The 23,387-nt window shown below is 41.6% G+C and overlaps 2 protein-coding genes and 1 long non-coding RNA gene across 10 annotated transcripts in view; 1 reads left to right on the top strand and 2 right to left on the bottom strand.

Moving 5' to 3' along the window:
* Positions 1–3,950: 3,950 nt before the first annotated feature.
* Positions 3,951–11,172, bottom strand: LOC143487813 (uncharacterized). 3 transcript variants are annotated; one of them, XM_076986999.1, is made up of 7 exons: positions 10,895–11,171; positions 10,471–10,539; positions 7,937–7,986; positions 7,076–7,390; positions 6,338–6,682; positions 5,486–5,596; positions 3,951–4,259 (listed from the first exon to the last, which is right to left on the bottom strand). In XM_076986999.1, the coding sequence occupies exons 3-7, from the start codon at positions 7,977–7,979 to the stop codon at positions 4,084–4,086; spliced, it is 990 nt and encodes a 329-aa protein (XP_076843114.1). In that variant the 5' UTR covers positions 7,980–7,986; positions 10,471–10,539; positions 10,895–11,171; the 3' UTR covers positions 3,951–4,083. The 3 variants fall into 3 exon arrangements, with proteins under 3 accessions (XP_076843114.1, XP_076843115.1, XP_076843112.1); XM_076987000.1 differs by lacking the exon at positions 10,471–10,539 and having other exon boundaries at positions 10,895–11,172; XM_076986997.1 differs by lacking the exons at positions 7,937–7,986; positions 10,471–10,539; positions 10,895–11,171 and having other exon boundaries at positions 7,076–7,902.
* LOC143487814 (uncharacterized) lies at positions 4,852–7,668 on the top strand. 2 transcript variants are annotated; one of them, XR_013124379.1, is made up of 4 exons: positions 4,852–5,619; positions 5,714–5,831; positions 6,362–6,495; positions 7,062–7,668. It is a non-coding gene; the product is annotated as an uncharacterized LOC143487814 (long non-coding RNA). The 2 variants fall into 2 exon arrangements; XR_013124378.1 differs by lacking the exon at positions 7,062–7,668 and having other exon boundaries at positions 4,856–5,619; positions 6,362–6,965.
* Positions 11,173–12,633: 1,461 nt separating the features above from the next.
* camk2a (calcium/calmodulin-dependent protein kinase II alpha) overlaps positions 12,634–23,387 on the bottom strand; it is an 84,874-nt gene continuing 74,120 nt past the window's right edge. For 3 of the 5 annotated variants that reach the window (XM_076986862.1, XM_076986864.1, XM_076986867.1), the window contains 3 exons: positions 22,863–22,957; positions 21,840–22,068; positions 12,634–20,412 (listed from right to left, as the gene is read on the bottom strand). In XM_076986862.1, coding sequence (XP_076842977.1) covers positions 20,400–20,412; positions 21,840–22,068; positions 22,863–22,957 — 337 coding nt within the window. In that variant the 3' untranslated portion in view covers positions 12,634–20,399. Of the gene's footprint in view, positions 20,413–21,835; positions 22,069–22,862; positions 22,958–23,387 lie in introns of those variants that run through there. The other 2 variants (XM_076986863.1, XM_076986866.1) reach the window with 2 other exon arrangements.

The following is a 23,387-nucleotide window of genomic DNA, read 5'->3' as shown; positions in this document are numbered from 1 at the left end:
GATAGTATGAAAATCCTAGGAGGAGTATGAAAAGTGATGATTTCAAACTATTATTAACTGTAAATAAACTGTGCATTTTTTAATAGGACATGTAATGGGAAAGTTGTTCGCACTACTGCAAGGAATCAAAAGAGTCCAATTGCATGTTCCCAAGTGGAATTATGTAGGGGATACACTTGCTTTTTTTGCAATAGCGCCCCCCAGTGGCCAATCGACACCCGGCTGGATTATGTCATAGGGGGCGTGCACTTGTCCACACCCAAGAGGTTTCGTGCAGATCGACCAATTGTAAGCCTGTCAAACGCGTGCCGATCACTGATTGGCCGATTACGTCAGCCATTTTGGAAGTATGGCATGTCTGCTTTAGGACCTGGTTTCCAGAGGCCCATAGATGATGTCTGTCAAGTTTCATGTGGATCGGCCAATCTGAGTGCATGGGGCAAATTTTTGCATGTTATAGCGCCCCCTAGCAGGTGAGGTATGGCAACCTCTGCGAGCTGCCCCAGACCCTCACAGGGAAGCTGTCTGTGAAGTGCCATCTCATTACATGCAAGTTTTCTTAAGTTAGAGCTCCATATGCGCAAAATTTACTATTGAATTTACGCCCCCTCATTTGATTGGCTTATACTGACTAGGTAGTGAAGAAATTAGCATTTTTGTTGGATACATTTTAAAGTTCAGACTCTTCTGAACGTTTTGATACCACATATGTGCATGTATGTGAAAAATCCAGGGACTAGTTCGCGCTCAAAGATGTGTGTGATTTTGCACATTATGCAAATTAACTCGAAATCTAAGTGGGCGGAGCTTAATGGTTGTATATTAATTGTCCTATTGAATTTAGTCAAGGAATGTATAGGAACTGGAATTTTGGTTCTAGGACCTACGGTGTAGAAGATATGGACAAAAAGTCAATATGGTCCGCTATAGCGCCACCATCAGGCCAATTTGGGTCCCTGTATGGGAATCTGGTCCTTGGAGGTAACTGAACCTTTTTGCCAAGTTTGGGGTTTCTAGGCATTACGGTCTAGGCTGCACAATACGTTTTAGGTCAAAAAATGGGACAAAGAATAATAAGAAAGAAAAATTCTAACAATTACAATAGGGTTCCCACACTATGTGTGTGTGAACCCTAAAAATCCTAACAATTACAATAGGGTTCCCACACTATGTGTGTGTGAACCCTAAAAACTCGAGCAATTACAATAGGGTTCCCACACTATGTGTGTGAACCCTAATAATTTTGTCTGACTTTTAAAGAATTTATTTGCAAATAATGGTGGAAAATAAGTATTTGGTCAATAACAAAAGTTCATCTCAATACTTTGTTGTATATCCTCTGTTGGCAATGACAGAGGTCAACTAAATACTTATTGACTAAATAAGACTGACTAAATACTTATTTTCCCCACTGTAAATTAACCCATTCGTAAGCAATAAGAGACTTTGCTGTTTACATGTTCTTATATAACACTGCATAATTGTCACGTTACGGTCCCCGAACCCTTCATTTGGGGCGTGTGTTAACGTTGTCTGCGTCTATTCGTCGTGTATCTTCGTGGGTGCGGGTGCGTCTTGTCATTATCGTCTCACCTGTGGCTCGTCTCGTCATCACGTGGGGTTGATGTGGTCTGTCTATTTAATGTGCGTTCGTGCAGTGTCTTGTGCTCGTCGTTGTCTAAGTTTGCGCATTGTGAGTGTACACTGTGTGTTGTGCGCTATTGCGCAATACACGTGTCTAATAAACGTAACCGTGAGTCAACCAGCGGATCCGTGTCTCTTCCGTCTGCCGCCGCTCATCGTTACAATCATATATCTACAGATGAGCATTTCATCCTAAGAGGGTGTGAAAAGTAATCAGAGACATTATTTTTACAGGAGACAGGTCACTCTAAAATGTACAGCATAGTTTGTAACCCTCACCCTAAAAGTGGTGTTAGCAAAGACACTCCAGCAGGGGGAGACAGAGATCTTTAGTCCAGAAGGCACTGAGCAGGGAGAATACATGTAGGGTATTTAATGGAAGGACACTCATAAAACAAAATAACCATCTTGTCTCTTTTTTTCAACACATTTTTGATATGCTAATATTGTAACCCTAACTCTAACTGAGCCCATTCTATAGGTCCAAATTTCATGTTACGACATGAACCCTAACCCTCGACCCATTCTGTAGGCCCAGATTTTGTGCTATGTCATCATCTCCATTTGTGTGCTGCAGTAAAATTGTTCTAATGGTTCTGGATCAGGAGTATCAATCAAATACCTATTGAACATTGTAAGACGTGTAGTTTAGCCTTCAGTGAGAGTTAATACTAACATGGCCACTTGTCATAGTACCACTGGTAGCTGGGCAGTGATCATGCTGGACTCTCTCTTTTGAAATGTCGCTGCTATAAATCATGGAACAGCTGATATGACTGGACTGATATGACTGGACTGTATTTCATGTGTTATGAGTGTCACCTTTGCAGGAGTTGCATGTAGACGAACATCACTATAGCCTCAATGAAGACATTTGAGACAGAAATGCTGTAATGAACAGCTATAACTAAAGGCCAAAGAGACATTACCTCACATTAACATGTGATAGAATTTGTTATTATAACATATACTCACTGGACACTTTATTAGGTACACCTTGCTAGTATCAGGTTGGACCCCCTTTTGCCTTCAGAACTGCCTTAATTTGTGGCATAGATTCAACAAGGTACTGGAAAAATTGCTCACAGAGTCTGGTCCATATTGACATGACAGCTTTGACAACCAGTCTGAGATGATTTGCGCTTTATGACATGGCACGTTATCCTGCTGGAAGTAGCCATCAGAAGATAGGTACACTGTGGTCATAAAGGGATGGACATGGCCAGCAACAATACTCAGGTAGGTTGTGGTGTTCACACGATGCTCAATTGGTATTAAAGGGCCCAAAGTGTGCCAGGAAAATATCCCCCACACCATTGCACCACCACCACCAGCCTGAACCGTTGATACAAGGCAGGATGGATCCATGTTTTCATGTTGTTGATACCAAATTCTGACCCTACCATCTGAATGTCGCAGCAAAAATCAAGACTCATCAGACCAGGCAACATTTTTCCAATCTCCTGTGTGAATTGTAGCCTCAGTTTCCTGTTCTTAGCTGACAGGAGTGGCACCCAGTGTGGTCTTCTGCTGCTGTAGCCCATCCGCATTAAGGTTCATCGTATTGTGTGTTCAGAGATGCTCTTCTGCATGCCTCGGTTGTAACGTCTGGTTATTTGAGTTACTGTTGCTGTTCTATCAGCTTGAACCAGTCTGGTCATTCTCCTCTGACCTCTGACATCAACAAGGCATTTGCCCCCACAGAACTGCTGCTCACTGGATATTTTCTCTTTTTCGGACCATTCTCTGTAAACACTAGATCAGCCGTTTCTGAAATACTCCGACTACCCCATCTGGAACCAACAATCATGCCATGTTCAAAGTCACTTAAATCACCCATTCTGATGCTTAATTTTAACTGCAGCAGATCGTCTTGGCCATGTTTACATACCTAAATACATTGAGTTGCTGCCATGTGATTGGCTGATTCAACATTTGTGTTAATGAGCACTTGGACAGGTGTACGTAATAAAGTGGCCAGTGAATGTATGTGTAATTTAAAATTATTAACTACCAACTACTTAATTATTACAACATTTAAACATGGAAAAAAATGCTTCAAGAGGAACTCAGCACTTCTGAAATATTTAATTGAGTTTTACAAAAGGAAAGAGGAAGAGTAATGACACTGGAGTTTAACAGCACACAGCCATGAACACAGCCCTGAACACAGCCATGAACACAGCCATGAACACAGCCATGAACACAGCCATGAACACAGCCATGAACACAGCCCTGAACACAGCCCTGAACACAGCCCTGAACACAGCCCTGAACACAGCCCTGAACACAGCCATGAACACAGCCCTGAACACAGCCCTGAACACAGCCCTGAACACAGCCATGAACACAGCCCTGAACACAGCCATGAACACAGCCCTGAACACAGCCATGAACACAGCCCTGAACACAGCCATGAACACAGCCCTGAACACAGGTTTAGTTTGGGCTGTTTGTGCTGAAGGTCTGCAGGAACGTCTCCGTCTGGCTTCCTGTGGGCTGCTCCTCCTTCACCTCCATCTTGTGGACTTCTGAGTATGTCACTTCCTGGGATTTCTTCTCTCTTCTTCTCTTTTTTTTCTTAGTGTTAACAACTTTGTCAATAGGTAGTAACTCTTTTGAAGAGAGAGAATAACGCAATAATAATTCACAATTATTACTGAAATAAAATGTTTTGCATAGAAATTGTTTTCATGATCAAAATCAAGTCAGCAGTTCTTGGGCTCCTCCAAATCAGAATCAGAACCAGAATCCAGAGCCGGAGTGGCTAATCGGGAGATTCGGGAGGATTCCCGGTGGGCCGGTTCATGTCAATCTCTAGTTTGGGCCGATTGGGAGGGGAAAATAATTTTGGGCCGAATTTGGGCATGAAACTCCCGGGCTGAAAAAGTGTCCCACTCCGGCCCTGCCAGAATCACAATACTTTATTGATCCCTGAGGGGAAATTGTGGATGTAACAGTTGCCCGATTGCCTAAGTACAATAAATAAATAAACAATATAATATATACTGTATATACACATATAATAAGAATAAGTAAAAGTGGCCAGAATGAGACATTATTACAATAAAATGGCAAATGCAGCGGTGACATATTGTCATCCTTGGCTCCTCCCCCACCTGTCAATCTAGCATCTGCCCCGCCTCTGTTTTCATTTCTATGGTTTCCACTTGCTTCCCCGTTTATTGGTTTCAGCTGTTCCTTGTTTCATGGTTCGTTTAGTTTTGTACTTTAGTTCCCAGTTTTCCCAGCATACCTTTTGTAGGTCAGTGGTTCATGGGGGTATGTTAGAAGCGTTCTCTGGTTTATTCTATAAGGTTGCATTCTGTTGTTTATTCACATTTCCTGTTGTCTTCTATTGTCTGGTTTATGCCTTGCGTGTTAGTATTCTAGTTTGTGTTCTCAGTGCGTGTTTTATAGTCTTTGTTGTCTGTATTATTTGGTTTGTGTGTAACATGGTCTTTGTGTTGTGATCTATCTGGTTGTGTATCATGCTTTGAGTGATTCTAGGTCAGTTAGTTAACCTCAGTTTGTACAGTTTGGTCTGTGCTTGTGGTATTTGTCCATTATGTTCATTATACCCATAACCCTCTTGAGTTCACTCCTATTCTGTGGTATCATATGGCTTTAATTTTAGTTTTTTTGGTTGGTGTCTGAATGTCTGCAACCCAGTATGTCCCAGAAAACTTGAGCACGGTAGTAATAAACCCAGTTAGCTCTGAGATCCGCTCTCTTAAGCAACTGTCGCCCCCCCCATCACTTTATCACGTATGAGTATTGTGGTGTAATTGGTGCAGCCCCTTAAGTATAAGGACTCAGTGAATTAATATGAATTAATTACCAGGGGGTTGAGGTTTCTTTTGTGCTGCCACCTTGAGGCAGATTATGGCAACTGCGAGTGTGAGGACGGTCACTGTGGCTCCACCAGCCAGAAGGAAAATTCTGATGTCCACTGCAGTTTAAGCAGAACATATGGTGACCGTGATCATCATCGTTGTAATATACATTGTGTAAATTATATTATTATATAATTATATTAATTATTCACAAAACAGGTTTGTTCTTTCAGGCTGGGTTAAGCCGAAGGTTGAAGCTAAGACACCCAAGCTTGGATGGATGGATCTGGAGGGAGATATTCCTCCCGCTGCTGAGACAAACGAGACAACGAGCTCATGGGCAGAGAGGGGGTAATTAGAGGGGCTAATTAGAGTGGGTAATTACTCGGTGCTGAATGGGCATCAGCTCTGAAACACACAGTCTGAAACATACACTGCTGCTGCACGCAAATGAACTTTCCAGCTGTTTTGTTACTCACGTTCAGCAAGATATTGGCGATTACATGAAGGCTTAGCTAACTCTCTCAATCCCATCAAGTGTAGAACACATAGCACATGTGTTTCACTGGCTTTGTCAAGCAGGCTTCCTCCTTCAGCAGTTTCTCACTGAATTAATCCTAATCCTCCTAACCTTAATCCTAATCTTACTCCACAAGGCTCAACACTGAGGTCCATCTTCACTCCAAGCCTACTGTGGAATAATCTTATAAGTGACCTCCCCTATGACTAAGGCTATGAAGTTCTGTTTATGCATGAGTTCCTACCCTTAATAGATAATGCAAAATAAAATGTAAACTGTTTACATAAATTGTAACTTTTTTCATTGAATATGTTGTGATGGTAATTGAGTCTCTTACCACAAAGCAGATCTTTTTGCACAGTGTTGTGTGGAGGTCCATGTCCGGGTCCCCACCCTTCTCCACCTGCGCAGTGATGGATGAGTGGCTGGGTGCAGGCCTTCAGCACGGCTGTGGCGTTACTCCAAGATGACCCTCCATGAGTGGAGCAGAAGCAGGTGAGATGGCCACTCACGTGATTCTTCAGGATGATGACGTCACCTGGGTGGCCGACGTACGCCAAGCTCTGGTCCAGGACGCTGCCATTGAGAAACCAGGCGTACGAGTGTCCAGGAGGACTACACTGGGCCCTCCACTCCCCAGACTGCTGACACACCACCTGCAGTCGGGCGCCCATGACCTGCTCTGGGGAGCAGCACACAACGTCCTCATCATGGCACAAAAGACTCAAGATGCAACATTTAATACGTCCATATTCGTGGTAATAGTAGAATTATTGTTAGTAGCAGTTGTAATGACCATTATATTGTTATTGTATTATGACCATTGTATTGTTATTGCATTATGACCATTGTATTGTTATTGTATTATGACCATTCAATTATTATTGTAATATGGCCATTGTATTATTATTGTATGATGACCATTATATGATAATTGTATTATGTATTATGACCATTCAATTATTATTGTAATATGGCCATTGTATTATTATTGTATGATGACCATTATATTATAATTGTATTATGTATCATGACCATTGTTTGATCTCCTTGGCCTGGAGGTCTGACTGGTTACCCTGGATCTGCAGGATGAAGTCAACGGTGCAGCTCAGCTGTCCTGCGGAGTCCCACGTTTTCCACTCGTACACTCCTGCGTCGTCTCTCACACACCGCTGGATCCTTCCCGTGCCGTTGTTAAAAAGCTTGATGCGGTTTCCAGAACCACCATGAAACTGAGGAGCTCGTCTGTCTCCTTCGATAACAGTAGTGCCGTTTCTGCGTAGCAGCACCGTCTGGGTGTGTGACGTGACCGGTAGACGCAGCAACATGGACTCCCCCAACACGGCCGAGTACCGCAGTGTGTGTCCAACTCCGCACTTGGACACGTCCCCTATACACGCAGTCCCCGTTAAACACGCAGTCCCCGTTAAACACACAGTCCCCGTTAAACACGCAGTCCTCGTTAAACACGCAGTCCCCGTTAAACAGTCCCCGTTAAACACGCAGTCCGTTACAATCTGAATCACCTTTATTGTCATAATTTGCATTACAATGAAATTTGATTGTAGTATGTAGTATGTAGTATGCTGTAGCACATGTAGTATGCTTTGAATGTATTTATGATCAACCGTACTCTACTGAAATTAAATGTACCACTGACCATTGAACATTAACTGTACCATTTTTCACCAAGATTACACAATTACATTGTGATTTTATGTGATTATATTGTAATTTCATTATGTAAAATCAGCATTGCTTATACAATGAAGATAATCGTAATGTTATATCAGAAACTACACTGTAGTGTAATGACTAAGAAAACCATATACTACAAATGTAAAATAAAATGATTATATAATTATATATAATCACGACTAATAGGATGACTAATAAATAATTAGCATGAAGCAGACGGGTAAAGAAATCAGCTCACCTTGCACTGCAACGGCTGTGAGTAGAACTAGAACCATAGACATCCTGGACCTATTGGATTAAATCATTACCAGTATTACCATCCTGGACCTATTGGATTAAATCATTACCAGTATTACCATCCTGGACCTATTGGATTAAATCATTACCAGTATTACCATCCTGGACCTATTGGATTAAATCATTACCAGTATTACCATCCTGGACCTATTGGATTAAATCATTACCAGTATTACCATCCTGGACCTATTGGATTAAATCATTACCAGTATTACCATCCTGGACCTATTGGATTAAATCATTACCAGTATTACCATCCTGGACCTATTGGATTAAATCATTACCAGTATTACCATCCTGGACCTATTGGATTAAATCATTACCAGTATTACCATCCTGGACCTATTGGATTAAATCATTACCAGTATTACCATCCTGGACCTATTGGATTAAATCATTACCAGTATTACCATCCTGGACCTATTGGATTAAATCATTACCAGTATTACCATCCTGGACCTATTGGATTAAATCATTACCAGCATTACCATCCTGGACCTATTGGATTAAATCATTACCAGCATTACCATCCTGGACCTATTGGATTAAATCATTACCAGCATTACCATCCTGGACCTATTGGATTAAATCATTACCAGTATTACCATCCTGGACCTATTGGATTAAATCATTACCAGTATTACCATCCTGGACCTATTGGATTAAATCATTACCAGTATTACCATCCTGGACCTATTGGATTAAATCATTACCAGTATTACCATCCTGGACCTATTGGATTAAATCATTACCAGTATTACCATCCTGGACCTATTGGATTAAATCATTACCAGTATTACCATCCTGGACCTATTGGATTAAATCATTACCAGTATTACCATCCTGGACCTATTGGATTAAATCATTACCAGCATTACCATCCTGGACCTATTGGATTAAATCATTACCAGCATTACCATCCTGGACCTATTGGATTAAATCATTACCAGCATTACCATCCTGGACCTATTGGATTAAATCATTACCAGTATTACCATCCTGGACCTATTGGATTAAATCATTACCAGTATTACCATCCTGGACCTATTGGATTAAATCATTACCAGTATTACCATCCTGGACCTATTGGATTAAATCATTACCAGTATTACCATCCTGGACCTATTGGATTAAATCATTACCAGTATTACCATCCTGGACCTATTGGATTAAATCATTACCAGTATTACCATCCTGGACCTATTGGATTAAATCATTACCAGTATTACCATCCTGGACCTATTGGATTAAATCATTACCAGTATTACCATCCTGGACCTATTGGATTAAATCATTACCAGTATTACCATCCTGGACCTATTGGATTAAATCATTACCAGCATTACCATCCTGGACCTATTGGATTAAATCATTACCAGCATTACCATCCTGGACCTATTGGATTAAATCATTACCAGCATTACTATCCTGGACCTATTGGATTAAATCATTACCAGTATTACCATCCTGGACCTATTGGATTAAATCATTACCAGTATTACCATCCTGGACCTATTGGATTAAATCATTACCAGCATTACCATCCTGGACCTATTGGATTAAATCATTACCAGTATTACCATCCTGGACCTATTGGATTAAATCATTACCAGTATTAACATTTTAAACCTATGGTATTAAAATATTAGCAGTATTACCATTTTGGAACTTTGGGATTAAAATATTACCAGCATTACCATCCTGGACCTTTGGGATTAAATCATTATCAGTATTACCATTTTGTACCTATAGGATTAAAACATTAGCCGTATTACCATTCTGGACCTATGGGCTTAAAACATTAGCAGTGGTTCTTCTGGCCCTTGAATAGTTTTTAGCCACCCTGGTTTGGGTTCACCAGTGTCTGGTTAGTATCAATTAGTCAATGTAGAAATATCTATTGTTTCCCTGTGAGCCTCTTTATTGGCCTCATCTGTGTGTGGTTTGTGGGTTTCTGATTATTGGCAGTTTACCGTTTTTGTGTTGTTGGTTTTCCATCTCTGTCTTGCATAATGTTTTTGTATTTTCTGTGTGCTCTGTTTCTGTCACTTGCCATATTAGCTCTGTGTGTGTGTTTGGCTCTGCCAGCTCGGTACAGCAGAAACATGCGGATGTGGTAATGTTTTAAGCACTGTAGATGGAGTGACAATAGGACATTGATTGTCAAGAAAAGACTATCAAGAAAATACTGTCTCACCCTGTTACACCATGATGTAGTATACTATATTATTAAAAACAGGGTTGCCAGATAAATAAAAAAACACACAGATGTAAAATGTTGTCATTGTGTTTTGCTTATTCAACTGTTAATGAAGTTTCTTTTCCATACCAAGCTCAAGACAGAAGCACAGAACTCACCTGCTGGTGTTTCTGAATCCACACAGAGCACAACGGGAGTCATTTACACTGATGTGGAAATATATGATGTGGAAAGACACAGAATTATCATTCTTTTGATAACTTAGATACACAAACCTTTTCTGTAATGCTGTTAAACTCTCCTTCAACGGTGGTGTGAAATCACACTCGTTGCAGGACTACTGCCTGTAAGTAGTGTAAACAGAGACAGGAGCATAACCCTAAAAACATACTGACGCTCTGGAATAATGCGCTAGCTCACAAACAATTCAGGGGTGAGTTTCCCGAAACTTTCTTAGCACTAAGTACTTCTTAACCTCATACGTTTCATACGAGGTTACGAAGTACTTAGCGCTACGAACGTTTCGGGAAACCCACCCCAGATTAGGAAAATTCTGCTAATTTCTGGTCTACATATATGAATGTAAAACTCTAAGTTTTTGGTGTATTTGTAATATTCCAGTTATACTTTTCTAATTTTGCCTTGGGTAGGAACTGCAAATTTATCCTGAAATGAAGAACAAAATAAACAGTGAGTCACCTTGCGTGCTGATTTGCTGTCTGTAGTTTTAATTCTCCAGTATTATTCTGCAGCCTCTGTGTTCTGGATCAGGTTTACACTACTGCTTGTTTTCAGTGTATTCAGGGGAGTCACTTCAACACATAGTGTGGGAGTTCAACCCTGTAGCTAAACTCTGGCTGTGGGGGTGTTCCTCTAAAGTGGTTTCTGGTTTTAACCTGTGGCCAGAGAAGAAATTGCTCTACTGCTGAAGAGCAGTTCTGGAACCTACGGGGTTAAATGCATTAATAGCAAGCTGAGTGTGAACGGCATGTATCATCTCATTTAGTTTCAGTGATGCTGCTATGAGCAGAAGGGTTGTAAATACACGAGTGTGTGCTTCAAACTCCAGTACAGACAGGGACATGCCAAGTACTGTTGTCACGGTACAGCTGGCCCCTCCTCTTGGGCGTGTCGATGTAGTGATCGTCGCTCGTCTTTGAGTCTCGCGCCGTGTGTGTCTTTGCTAAGCGCTATTTGGGCTGCTTGTGTGCTAATAAAAGCGCTATTAAACCTAACCTCTGCATCCTGCCTGATCCTTCGCGTCTCAATTGTCACAGTCATAAAAATCTCATTATTCTTTAATTTAAAGAATCCAGAGGATTAGGGATCCATAACTTTTATCTGGAAGGCTTGAAAAATCTGAAAAGGCCCAATAAATACATTACCTCCAACCTCAAGAAACATCATAAGGAAAAACAATAACTCATAAGAAAACCTAAATTTTGAGTGTTGTTTTTCCTCTGTATCCTCTCATGGTCTAGCAAAGCGTTCAGAAATTTCTTTACAGAATAATCCCTGAAAATCTGTTTATTCTCTTCTCATTTTCAGTTCTTGCCTGTGTTGATGGGTTGAGAACAAGTGATGTTTATACTTTAGTACTTACAGCACAAAACAGATGATTGTTATGAATCCCAAACTGACCACTATTTCCTGTGATGAACGTAGATGCCTTCACAGTGTTCCAGTCAGTATCCTACTGATATTATATTTTTAACAAAACAGGGTGAAACTAACTTGTGCATTTCAGCCTCAAGACTGAACTGACCTGACGCTCTTCCAGCTGGAAATGACCCCGTGTTTGAGAGGCCTGGTTTGGCCTCCAGGAGGCTAGCAGGTGTTTTTAAAACCTTGTTGGTTTCTGTACAGTTAGGTCAACTACTTCCACTTTCTGTGATGTTTGCTTTGAACAATTTAAGTGATGATGCACAGTTCTCACAGTTTTCAGGTCCTCATTCTAGTTTCTGTTTTCTGGCTCCAAAGATCAAAGACACAATGACACTTGTGTGACACAATGAGTTACAGGAAAACAGTCGTGGGGTGTATGGGATATGTGGTGTCGTGGGGTGTATGGGATATGTGGTGTGTCGTGGGGTGTATGGGATATGTGGTGTGTCATGGGGAGTATGGGATATGTAGTCTTTAGCGGCTGTTATGCAACTCCATTTTCCAGAGGCCCATCATCCAGCTGTCATCAAACGCATCAATTTCAATGTGTTGGAGTGTGTTTACTGTTGTGTTTACTGTTGTTTGCTGTTATGTTTACTGTTGTTTACTGTTATGTTTACTGTTGTTTACTGTTATGTTTACTGTTGTGTTGATTGTTGCTTACTTACTTCAGAGGACAGTAATAATGTCTCCTCCAGAAGACAATAATAATGTCTCCTTCGGGGGACAGTAATACTCTCTCCTCCAGTGGACTGTAATAATGCTTCCTGACGCCAGAGTTCATTCCTCTTTTATTGATCAAGATCTGACGACTGCAGCAACGGTGCAGGAAAGATGTGACATCAGCTGTTACTGAAGGCCCTCCGCACAGGAAATCACGCACATCGTCAAGTAAATACAAGAAAAGACTTTGCCAAGTACAGCCTGTAGGAACCAGCCGATCTCCTAGAGGCCAAGAACACACTGGCAGTGATCTCCAATATAAAGTTTAGAGTATAAGTATCTACGTTTAAGTTTCTAAAGTTTAGGTGCGGCCCTGTTCAGGTCATGGTAAGAGCTGTTTGTAAATGTGCTGATGTCATGTTGGAGAACCGTCAGTCTCACCTGGAAACGCCCCACGCCTGCCCATTGCTTAATTACAGTATATGAAATTGTACGGTTTTAACAGAAGCAGAAAAAGAGATATCAAATGAAAAAGTAGCTCTGAAAGAATTAAATACAAATGAGGGTTCTACCAATCAGCCCGATGGGATGAGGTGTCTAAACCCACAATCTGCCTGTAAACTTGAGATCAGATGAACTGCAACTTGGGTAACATGCCCACTCATGCACCCACACACACACACACACACACACACACACACACACACACACACACACACACACACACACACACACACACACACACACACACGCACACACACACACACACACACACAGGTCAGGGCAGAGTACAGAAAGACTCCATATGAAGGCATAATATGTTGTCACTGCTGACATTACATATTGTGTTATAGTAATACTGTACAGGAGAGAAATTATGTGCAAACAACAATCAAATCTGGTCAACAATGAGGAAATCACATCATTTATATATTCAGAGGTGCTTTATAAGAACTTATACAGTGTTTACATTTAAACTCACAAGCTTACTTCAGTTAAAACCAGACAGAAACTAAGCTTTTATAACCAAATAATATATTTATACACCTGATTACAAAACATGCTGCATGCCCCAAATAAAAGCATTACATTTACACTGGAAAATAGCAAAAGGTTAGGTATAAACTCTTGTGATTGGCCAGAGAGGTGTGAAGAACAGCAGGAGGGCGGGACTACTGTGCTGTTCAGGGTTAAACAGTAGCAGCACCCTGAACTACAAACACTAAACTACTGTAAGTTTCTCATCCTCAACTACAAACACTAAACTACTGTAAGAAACAAGTTCAGATCTGTTCCTCAGATGTAAGAAAGATATCAGTGCTTCTCTTTTGTGATCCTCTTTAGATTAACTCCAATCGAAAACCAAACATAACTGGAAGTTATGGCTATTAACTGGGAGTTATGGCTATTAACTCTGGGTTACAGATCTATTTGTGGGGGCCAGATATAACTACTTAAAGAGTTTGTAGAAAGGAATCCTATCAATATATGACATACGTTAATATATCCGTATGACTGGTAGGAGCCACATCAGGCCAGTAGATCAGAGTTTTTAAGCACTGGTTGGTTGAATCACCATCAATGTGGCATCAAGGCCTATAAAAGTTTGGAATTACTAATGTACAAAATATATTTGTCCAAGATAATGCCTTTCCTGGTTCTTTCCTTATAAAATGGTTGAGAGTGTGTCGATGTATTTAACTGTCCTTGTTTTAGAAAGCCGAGTGTACCCCAAACGTTAGGGGCTTAACCCCCTCATGGGAAAATGGGGTTTGCATGAGTCGTGTCTCTGCTATAGTAATGCAGTATTGTCTGTGGTCATGTCCATCCTTACAGATTCTGGACCAATGATCATCTAGTGTTTGGGAAAGCTTGTTGTAAAAACATCATAAAAGGTTAGCATCATGTTTCTTTACCACTAAGCTAACTGCTGACCCTGTTGCTCTAATGCTAGCTGTACAGTATGTAGCATGAACGTCAGACGTGCTTCAAAACAACACATCTTCTCAAAGCTCACGGTAACGTTGTTATGGTTACCAGTCCCTGCAGTGTCGTGCAGGACTTCATTATGAGCTCTGAATACACTGTAAACGTCAGGAGCTGATTTAACGCCGCTACCTTTAGCGTGGTATATCCCAAACAAAACAACTGCATAGCGCCATCGCTGACGAGACTACAGGGCAGTTACATGATTCCTACATTTCAGAAATAGAACAAATTATGCTTTGGGCCTGTTTGTCTTTGTTTCGGAACAGATCAGCACAGAGGTGGGGTCAGGGGTCATTTGCCTCCCTCCATGTATCAAGTGGAGCTAGTGGATCAGATATAACCCCACGGTGCATAAAGACGTGAGAACAGCAGCCCTGAAGGTGTCCGTGGTACAACAAGGGCTCTAGAGGTTGAATGAAATAACATTAATTGTGTTTCAGAAAATATTCTTAGAATTCACCAAATAAATACAACACATAATATAAAATAGCATCTATTACCCAACTAACAATATATACTTTAGCTTTTAATGTCAGCCTCTTTCACACTTAGATTAAAAACAAGATATTTTTGCCTTTGAATACATAGAAATACTATATTTCTAAATAAAAAGCAGGATAAAATAACGGCTATCAGACCCACACAGCCATGCAGTTAAAGGCTCGTAAAACTAGTGGCCATGGAAACAGCATCAGCATCACAACTATAACTTCCACTATTTCTACAACTCTGTCAGGACCATCAGGACTAAACACTCTTGACTCTTCACTCTTTATTGCTGATCTGATCAACACTCTTCTCACTTTATTGCAGATCAGCGATGGACCCATATTCCTTCTCTTTGGGGATTAGTTACGTTTTCTGTCACTGGAACAGGGCACCTAAAGTGACGACGGGTGTGCACAGACCTGCTGTTTGGAAGCTCTGCTGGGAAACATCGTGTCCTGGACTCCTGCTGCAGGGTTTTTACTCATCTGATTCACAGATTATTATGAATTGCATTACATTTGTGTACATTGTTTGTAGTGGGACAGTAGAGAGACCGTGAGCTTTAGTACAGCCACACATGGGCAAAATGCTTCATTCCCTTTGATAATGGTACAGGGAGACAAAGAAATGCACATACTCATACATCATATTCAACTTGAAGTTAAATGTGGGCTAATTACATTTATAATAAATATTAGGACACTAGTTCATAAGGTATGCCAGTAGAAGAGTGAATCGTTGAGACTACTGATTGAACCGAACCAGTGCCTAAATGAGCCATCACATTTCAGGTAGTCTCAATGATTTGTTCAATCAGTAGTCTCAATGATTCAAACGTGCTAGTACAATTGTCTCATTTACCCTGTGGCCTACCCATCAGGCATCTGAATATGGATATCTCTGTTTTCCCCTGTATAGTTTTTTCTGCAGGTTAGATTTTTAAAGACTTGTTATAAAATCTTTTGAATCACTACTATAAAACATTACAAGTATAATCTTAATAATTTTAAACTCTTTTTTTTGTACAGAGGGAGATGTGGTCAACAAAATTCTGGTGAAAAGCAATGAAGTCTAGAATGGCTTTGCTCTTCAGGATCATTCTAGAATAGTTTTGCTCTTCAGGATCATTCTAGAATAATTTTGTTCTTCTGGATTATTCTAGAATGGTTTTGCTCTTCTGAATCATTCTAGAATGGCTTTGCTCTTCTGATCATTTTTCATTTCAGTGTAAGAACCAGACGTTCCTAACTAATTAGCTTCTGATAAAAAAAACTACACTAAGCTGCCAAACTACACTAAGCTGTTTACTGTTAAAGCATGATTTAGATGATTGGCCATAAAAAGATGCCATATTCAATCCATGAAATCAAGCCTTATTTACTAATGAATCAATTCATTTGTTTGCTTGTTATTTGTACTTTAAATGCATTTTTGGTGGCTGCTCTTTTTTCAGTTTTCTTTCTGGTAAACAAAACATAATTATAGCATAATTGTAGCCCTAGCCAGTAACTTAGCATTTTTATATTTTCAGTAGCCCTTTTTAGGTAGTGAGGGAGGGATCTTCAAATGTGATTTCACTGCTGGTTAAATGTCAAACTTAGTTGGTTTGCACACCATGCATGTAGTCTCACAGCTGCTGGAGGGACATGTGAGAGGTGAGGTAGCTGTTCGCAGTGGGAAGCACTCTCCCTGTCTCCCTGTCTCCCTGTCTCCCTGTCATCCTGTGTCTGAACGGCATGGCCAGCAGTCATGGCCAGCAGTGCCACCACTTTGTGTACCAGAGGGAGTGGGCCTTCTGTGGGTGTCTGCAGAGACTTGTGGAAGCCTGTAGGTGTCTGTGGGAACCTGTAGGGGCCTATGCGTGTCTATGGGTGTCTGTAGCTGTCTGTAGGGCCCTGTGGGTGTCTGTATGGCCCTGTGGGTGTCTGTAGGTGACTGTATGGCCCCGTAGGGGTCTGTATGTGTCTGTAGGTGTTTGTATGGCTCTGTGGGTGTATGTGGGTGTCTGTATGGCCCTGTAGATGTCTGTAGGTGACTCTATGACCCTGTAGGTGTCTATATGGCCCTGTGGGTGTCTATAGGTGTCTGTAGTTGGCTATGGGTGTCTGTATGGCCTTGTGGGTGTCTGTGAGTGTTTGTATGACCCTGTAGGTGTCTGTATGGGCTCAGGTTGTCTGACCCAGGCTGACCCTGCACAGCACATTCAACCACACTAAACAAATCTCAGCGTGAATTCTTTGTGAGCTGTCTGAAGGCTGCACACCCAGCAACACCAAACAACAGGACTGAAACTAGGACACTATGAGAAATGGAGTTCATGATCCTGGGACACATTTCTACGCAGGAAAGATGCTCAATTATTGACAAAAATGACAAATATGGTGTGAGAACATATACATATGTAAACAGTTGAAAAAGCTCAAATCAGACTTTCACTGTACATGCAGTACAAGAGAAACTCAAATAACAGGAACTGAACTAATCTCATGTCATGTTATTTGAATCACACAAATAAATTATATTGATAGCTGGAAGTATCAAATGCTTTAGTTAGCATTATGCAAACCATCATGCTATGTATACACTGAAGATGGAATCATGCAAAATCAAATGTATGTGAATATGGCAGCCCCATATATAAGACTCTTTGCACTTTCATTTTCAGATGATTGCCAACTTTGAGATTTATTAGGCCTTTCTAAGTCTTTGCAGAAGGTCCTGAATAATATAAATGATAGGACAAAACACATGATTATGACACTGCAACGTTTGCCCTTCTTAGCTGGAATGGAACGGAGGAAGACCAATGAATATGGCTATTTATACACACGCAGCATGATATAGGGACAGTTTAGCGCACATGTTAACACATTACATGATGTTAACATCGTGTTAACTTGAGCTCAAGCACGAAATATGGCCACACACACACAGAGACGCATGTCATGAGGATCAGGGCCGGCGCCACGGGGGGGCGAATGGGGGCGTCGCCCCCTCAGGCGAGGTGTCCCGCCCCCTCAATGTAAAAATAAGACCCATTTGTTTTACAACAATGGCTACATGGTGCCCCCTCGGCAGCTCGACAATCGTTACACGCAATCCACCCCCCCCCCCCCCGCGCGCGCTCAACAACTTACGTTCGCCACCCCCGAAATTTTCTGACGCCCCCTCACTGTATATGTTCTGGCGCCGGCCCTGATGAGGATGAAGGGGAATCAGTCTCACCGTGCTTATGTTTTCAGACCTCCTACAATGGGACAAACCAGCTGTTTGTGATGTGCCTTTGAAAATGTCATTTGAGTCTCAAGAGTCTCATTTTTGCATGTGAACTCTCATCTCATTTGCCGTGGACAGAAGCAAAGTCTGTTAAGTTCATCGCTCGGCTGTCAAAGGTGCAGGTCTGGACAGGCCCGTTGCCATGGCAGCTGACGTCCATAAAAACCACAACATATTGGCTGTGAATGACAGCACAGGTGAATTATGGTGTAATAGTTTGTGGAGTTACTCTGCAGTCTGAACTGTCCAGCTTTAAGATCGATCTGTTAAATGTCAACCACAGATCCTTCAAATACATTCACCTTGGTATCAGGCAGCAGTGATTTTGATATCAGCCAATCTGCAAGGAGCTGTGTGAAATCTCTCACTCAAGAATTCCTCCTCTATCAAGTTGAGTGAAGCATCATGGCCAGAAAATAATCTTACACTGTATAGTACAAAATCACTTATACACTAATAATAAAGTGTAAACATGCTTTTTTTCATTAACTGAAATAATTCTGAACTGTAACTGTAGCCCTTTCATAGTGTAAAAGCAAGAGGCATTTTAAACACTGCTGATTCATGCTGTGTTCTGCTAATGTTAGGTGGTGTAAGCTAATGTTAGTGTTTGCTAATGTTAGCTAGCATTAGCATTCTGTGGTGTTCACCAGTGTTAGCTAGCATTAGCATTCTGTAGTGTTCACCAGTGTTAGCTAGCATTAGCGTTCTGTGGTGTTCACCAGTGTTAGCTAGCATTAGCGTTCTGTAGTGTTCACTAGTGTTAGCTAGCATTAGCGTTCTCTAGTGTTCGCTTGTGTTAGCAGGTGTTACCTTGTTCATTCGGCCCAACCTGCTGGAGTTGTAATGGTAATATGGTAATGTGCTAGCCTTATTCTGCAGTTACATCCACAGCAGTTTTTTTTTATTATTATACTAATTTATACATGTCCATGTTAACTCAGTTCATTTATAAACTTTGGTTTGCCCTTCTCGTCTTGTGTGTCTGTGAAGTGACTAGTGACCACTGATTTTAATGTGAAATGTTTGTCAGTTGTTGATGTGACGTGCTTGTGTCTGTTACTGTCCCTTAAGGAGGCCACATACAGTAAAGTGCTCTGAATAAGCAAATGAGTGTTCAGTTTGATATAGTGAGATGGGTGGAGCCAGTGGTGTTTAGAGGGGAGGGGCCAGCAGGGGTCTCAACCCCTCCCTTTGCCACTGGAGTCCACAATAAGAACAATTTACATTTAACACAAGGGGGAGGGGCTGAACTGTGGGGAGGGGTTGAACTGATGGGAGGGGCTAAACTGAGGGGAGGGGCTGAACTGAGGGGAGGGGTTGAACTGAGGGGAGGGACTGAACTGAGGGGAGGGACTGAACTGAGGGGAGGGGCTGAACTGAGGGGAGGGGTTGAACTGAGGGGAGGGACTGAACTGAGGGGAGGGACTGAACTGAGGGGAGGGGTGCTGGACATAAAAACACCTCATCTACATATGAGGCAAAACAGACAAAAACATATGCTTTTACAGATAAGAAGAGCATTAATATGAAAAACATAGAATAATATGCTGTACAATAAAGTAATGTATACTTTCCCCATCTGTCCTATGCTAACTAAACAGGTAAGATTATTCATGCACTTTCATATATCACCTGTTTTTTGCTATTATTTTACAATGTGGGTTTGAAATAGTCACAAATGATGCACTGTAACCAGAACAGAAATGCTTCTCTTTACGGCTTCTCCATCAACCATTGCATTTCAATCACCAACAATCTCTTTCACAAACAAAAACACTTTGATTTTAAATTCTTAATTTTTACCCATAATTCTTGGTCAAACCCAAAACAAAAAAAAGCAAAAAAAAAAAAAAAATAGGTTCCCAGCAAAACCACAAAAACCAGCGTCAGAGCTGACAATCAGTCCAGGGTGTCTACATACATGGGTGGGGGTATCGGATGAGGTCCGGTGCTGTGATAAAGGTGGGAATCTCAAGCCTGGATGGAGATGAAGTGGAGGAGGGGGGCGGGGCAGGGAGGCGGGGATCGGTGGGTCATCAGTCCTCTGGTGCCCAGTCAATCAGCAAAGCAACATGGCCACCAGCACATGTCTCGGTCCTGACCTCACGGGCTTCACGGCTCAGCTAAGAGACCAACAGTGCGGGACACACAGAGAGCAGGAGAGAGACAGACAGACAGACAGACAGACACACACACACACACACACACACACACACACACAGAAAGATAGAGAAAGTTAGACAGATAACAGGTAACAACTAACTCAAGGAGGTCCTAAAGCAACACTCTTCAACAAAACGTCTGTTATTACATGTAAAATATGTACAATCTCACTTCTCTACAGAGTATAAGATTCAAAGCTCATTAAAAACTGTATTCTATGGAAACGCATAGAGAGCCGTGAGGTGTAGACATGACTGTACAGCCATTTTATTATTATCAAATGTATTATATGAGCAAATATATTTATCTTCATTTGTATACAAGTACCTTCTGATGAACAGAAATTCAGCAGAAAATTTTAATATATTTTTTATTACAAAAATGGGAGTTAGTTGACTGATTTTTAATTCTTCTTTATAGCACATTCTTCATAGTCATTTCATAAAATGAATAAGTAAATATTTATTTAAAAATCCCAACACATGATTAGAGAAACAGGTCTGCATTGATTGGCTTAATTGGTGATGGTGTAACACTACCTGATTGGCTTAATTGGTGATGGTGTAACACTACCTGATTGGCTTACTTAGTAATGATGTAACACTACCTGATTGACTTACTTGGTGATGATGTAACACTACCTGATTGGCTTACTTGGTGATGGTGTAACTCTACCTGATTGGCTTACTTGGTGATGACATAACACTACCTGATTGGCTTACTTGGTATTGATGTAACACTACCTGATTGGCTTACTTGGTGATGACGTAACACTACCTGATTGGCTTACTTGGTATTGATGTAACTACCTGATTGGCTTTTGGTGAGGACGTAACACTACCTGATTGGCTTACTTGGTAATGATGTAACACTACCTGATTGGCTTACTTGGTGATTACGTAACACTACCTGATTGGCTTAATTGGTATTGATGTAACACTACCTGATTGGCTTTTGGTGAGGACGTAACACTACCTGATTGGCTTACTTGGTAATGATGTAACACTACCTGATTGGCTTACTTGGTGATGACGTAACACTACCTGATTGGCTTACTTGGTATTGATGTAACACTACCTGATTGGTTTACTTGGTGATGATGTAACACTACCTGATTGGCTTACTTGGTGATGATGTAACACTACCTGATTGGCTTACTTGGTGATGACGTAACACTACCTGATTGGCTTACTTGGTGATGATGTAACACTACCGGATTGGCTTACTTGGTGATGATGTAACACTACCGGATTGGCTTACTTGGTGATGATGTAACACTACCGGATTGGCTTACTTGGTGATGATGTAACACTACCGGATTGGCTTACTTGGTGATGATGTAACACTACCTGATTGGCTTACTTGGTGATGATGTAACACTACCGGATTGGCTTACTTGGTGATGGTGGAAGGTGCCCCAGAACGGTGGAAGTGGACAATCTGCCACTTGCCATCCCGGCGGTGCCAGACGCGGGACTCCTCAGACTGGGCGGTGCGTGGCATGCCGTTAGTGTCGATGTACTGCGTGATGCGGATGTAGGCGATGCAGGCTGCCTCCTCCCCGATCAGGTGAATGTGTGGGTTCAGGATGGTGGTGTGCACTGGCTTGCTGTTCTTAGACCACACTAAAAGATACAGGCAAGCACATGTACAGGTAGACTTCACCACCGTCATGACTGAACAGTGGTGCTATAGTACATTTGTATGATCAATTTGTCATAAATTATGTATGAATTACTTCACAGTATGAAACCATTGTGACTCATCTATCAAGTGTATAATGAGCCCCATACCCAGCACAGGGTTGGATGTCTCATCACAGTCTCATTGCAGATAAACCAGTAAAAGCTCTGAAGAACTTTGATAAACCATGTTCATCATTCTGTGACCAGAAAAGAGGCTTCCAGCTACTCAATGAAAGTCTATAATTGTAGCAAGAAAGCATCACTGAAGCAACAGTGTTAACAGTGAGATGTTTATCTCCATGTATCTCAACAGAGTTGGTGGTCTGTGAATCTAGGATGACTGCTTACATTCTACATGCTCAGCTCTGCATCGGTGTTAGCCACGCCCACCTCTGAACCTGCAAGCCATGCCCACCTCTGAACCTCTTAGCCACGTCCACCTCTGAACATGTTAGTCACGCCCACCTCTGAACCCGTTAGCCACGCCCAGCTCTGAACCTGCGTTAGCTGTTCCTAGCTGTTAGTCACACTTACCTCACACAGCCACTCCCACCTCAACAATTTTTGTTTGCAAATACTTGTTGATGGAGGCACATGTTCAATTTGGTCTTTAAAATGTTACATTTGGTTTTTCATTGCTCATTTTGAGCAGGGTAGACAGGTGTAGGGCACAAGTCTCACTAACCCCTGAGCCAGGGCTGAGTGTGGGGGTGAAGTACCACACGAACACCTACGGTTCTCAAAGTAGAAGCGATGGAAGTCCAGACCCTCCACCAGGTTCCCCAAGGCTTCAGGCTCGAAGGCAGTTACACTGGGATCACACATCTTCCTACGTACACACAAACACAGCTGATGTTCAGAAGATGGGGCTCTTCCCATGGTGGGGATGTTCACTGGGTGGAACTGCTTAGGGGTGGGGCTGCTCAGGGGCTGTCCAGTGGGAGGGGCTTAAACTGCAAAGTCTTCTGCTAGTTCTAAAGTCTTCTGTTACTTTCAGCACATTAGACAACACAACAGAAATTTACAATGCAAAAACTTAATGGCTAAACTATCACAGTTTCACTTTCATGGAGATATTTTAATTCTAGTGAAGAAAGTGGCCTTTAAACAGAAGCTTGTTTCTGTGGTGCGCGTGTGTGGTTGGAAACATCAGCACATTTTTCACCTCAGCACACAGCTGCTTTCCTGCAGGTGTCTGTGGTGATGCAGTAGTGTACGAGCACAACACGCCCCAGTGTACGAGTGTGCACAACACTCCC

This window comes from Brachyhypopomus gauderio, unplaced genomic scaffold (genome assembly GCF_052324685.1).
Source record: "Brachyhypopomus gauderio isolate BG-103 unplaced genomic scaffold, BGAUD_0.2 sc50, whole genome shotgun sequence".
NCBI classification, from domain to species: domain Eukaryota; kingdom Metazoa; phylum Chordata; class Actinopteri; order Gymnotiformes; family Hypopomidae; genus Brachyhypopomus; species Brachyhypopomus gauderio.
The sequence above is the reverse complement of the archived record's forward strand: the minus strand, read 5'-3'. Positions and strand labels throughout refer to the sequence as shown.

Coding starts and splice junctions, on each gene's coding strand:
- LOC143487813 (XM_076986997.1), bottom strand. CDS start 7,547: ATGCAAATTATGACAATAAAGGTGATTCAGATTGTAACGGACTGCGTG. Junction 5,597..6,337: donor GCAAAAAGATCTGCTTTGTG/GTAAGAGACTCA, acceptor CTTAAACTGCAG/TGGACATCAGAATTTTCCTT. Junction 4,260..5,485: donor AAAGAAACCTCAACCCCCTG/GTAATTAATTCA, acceptor TCTCTTCAAAAG/AGTTACTACCTATTGACAAA.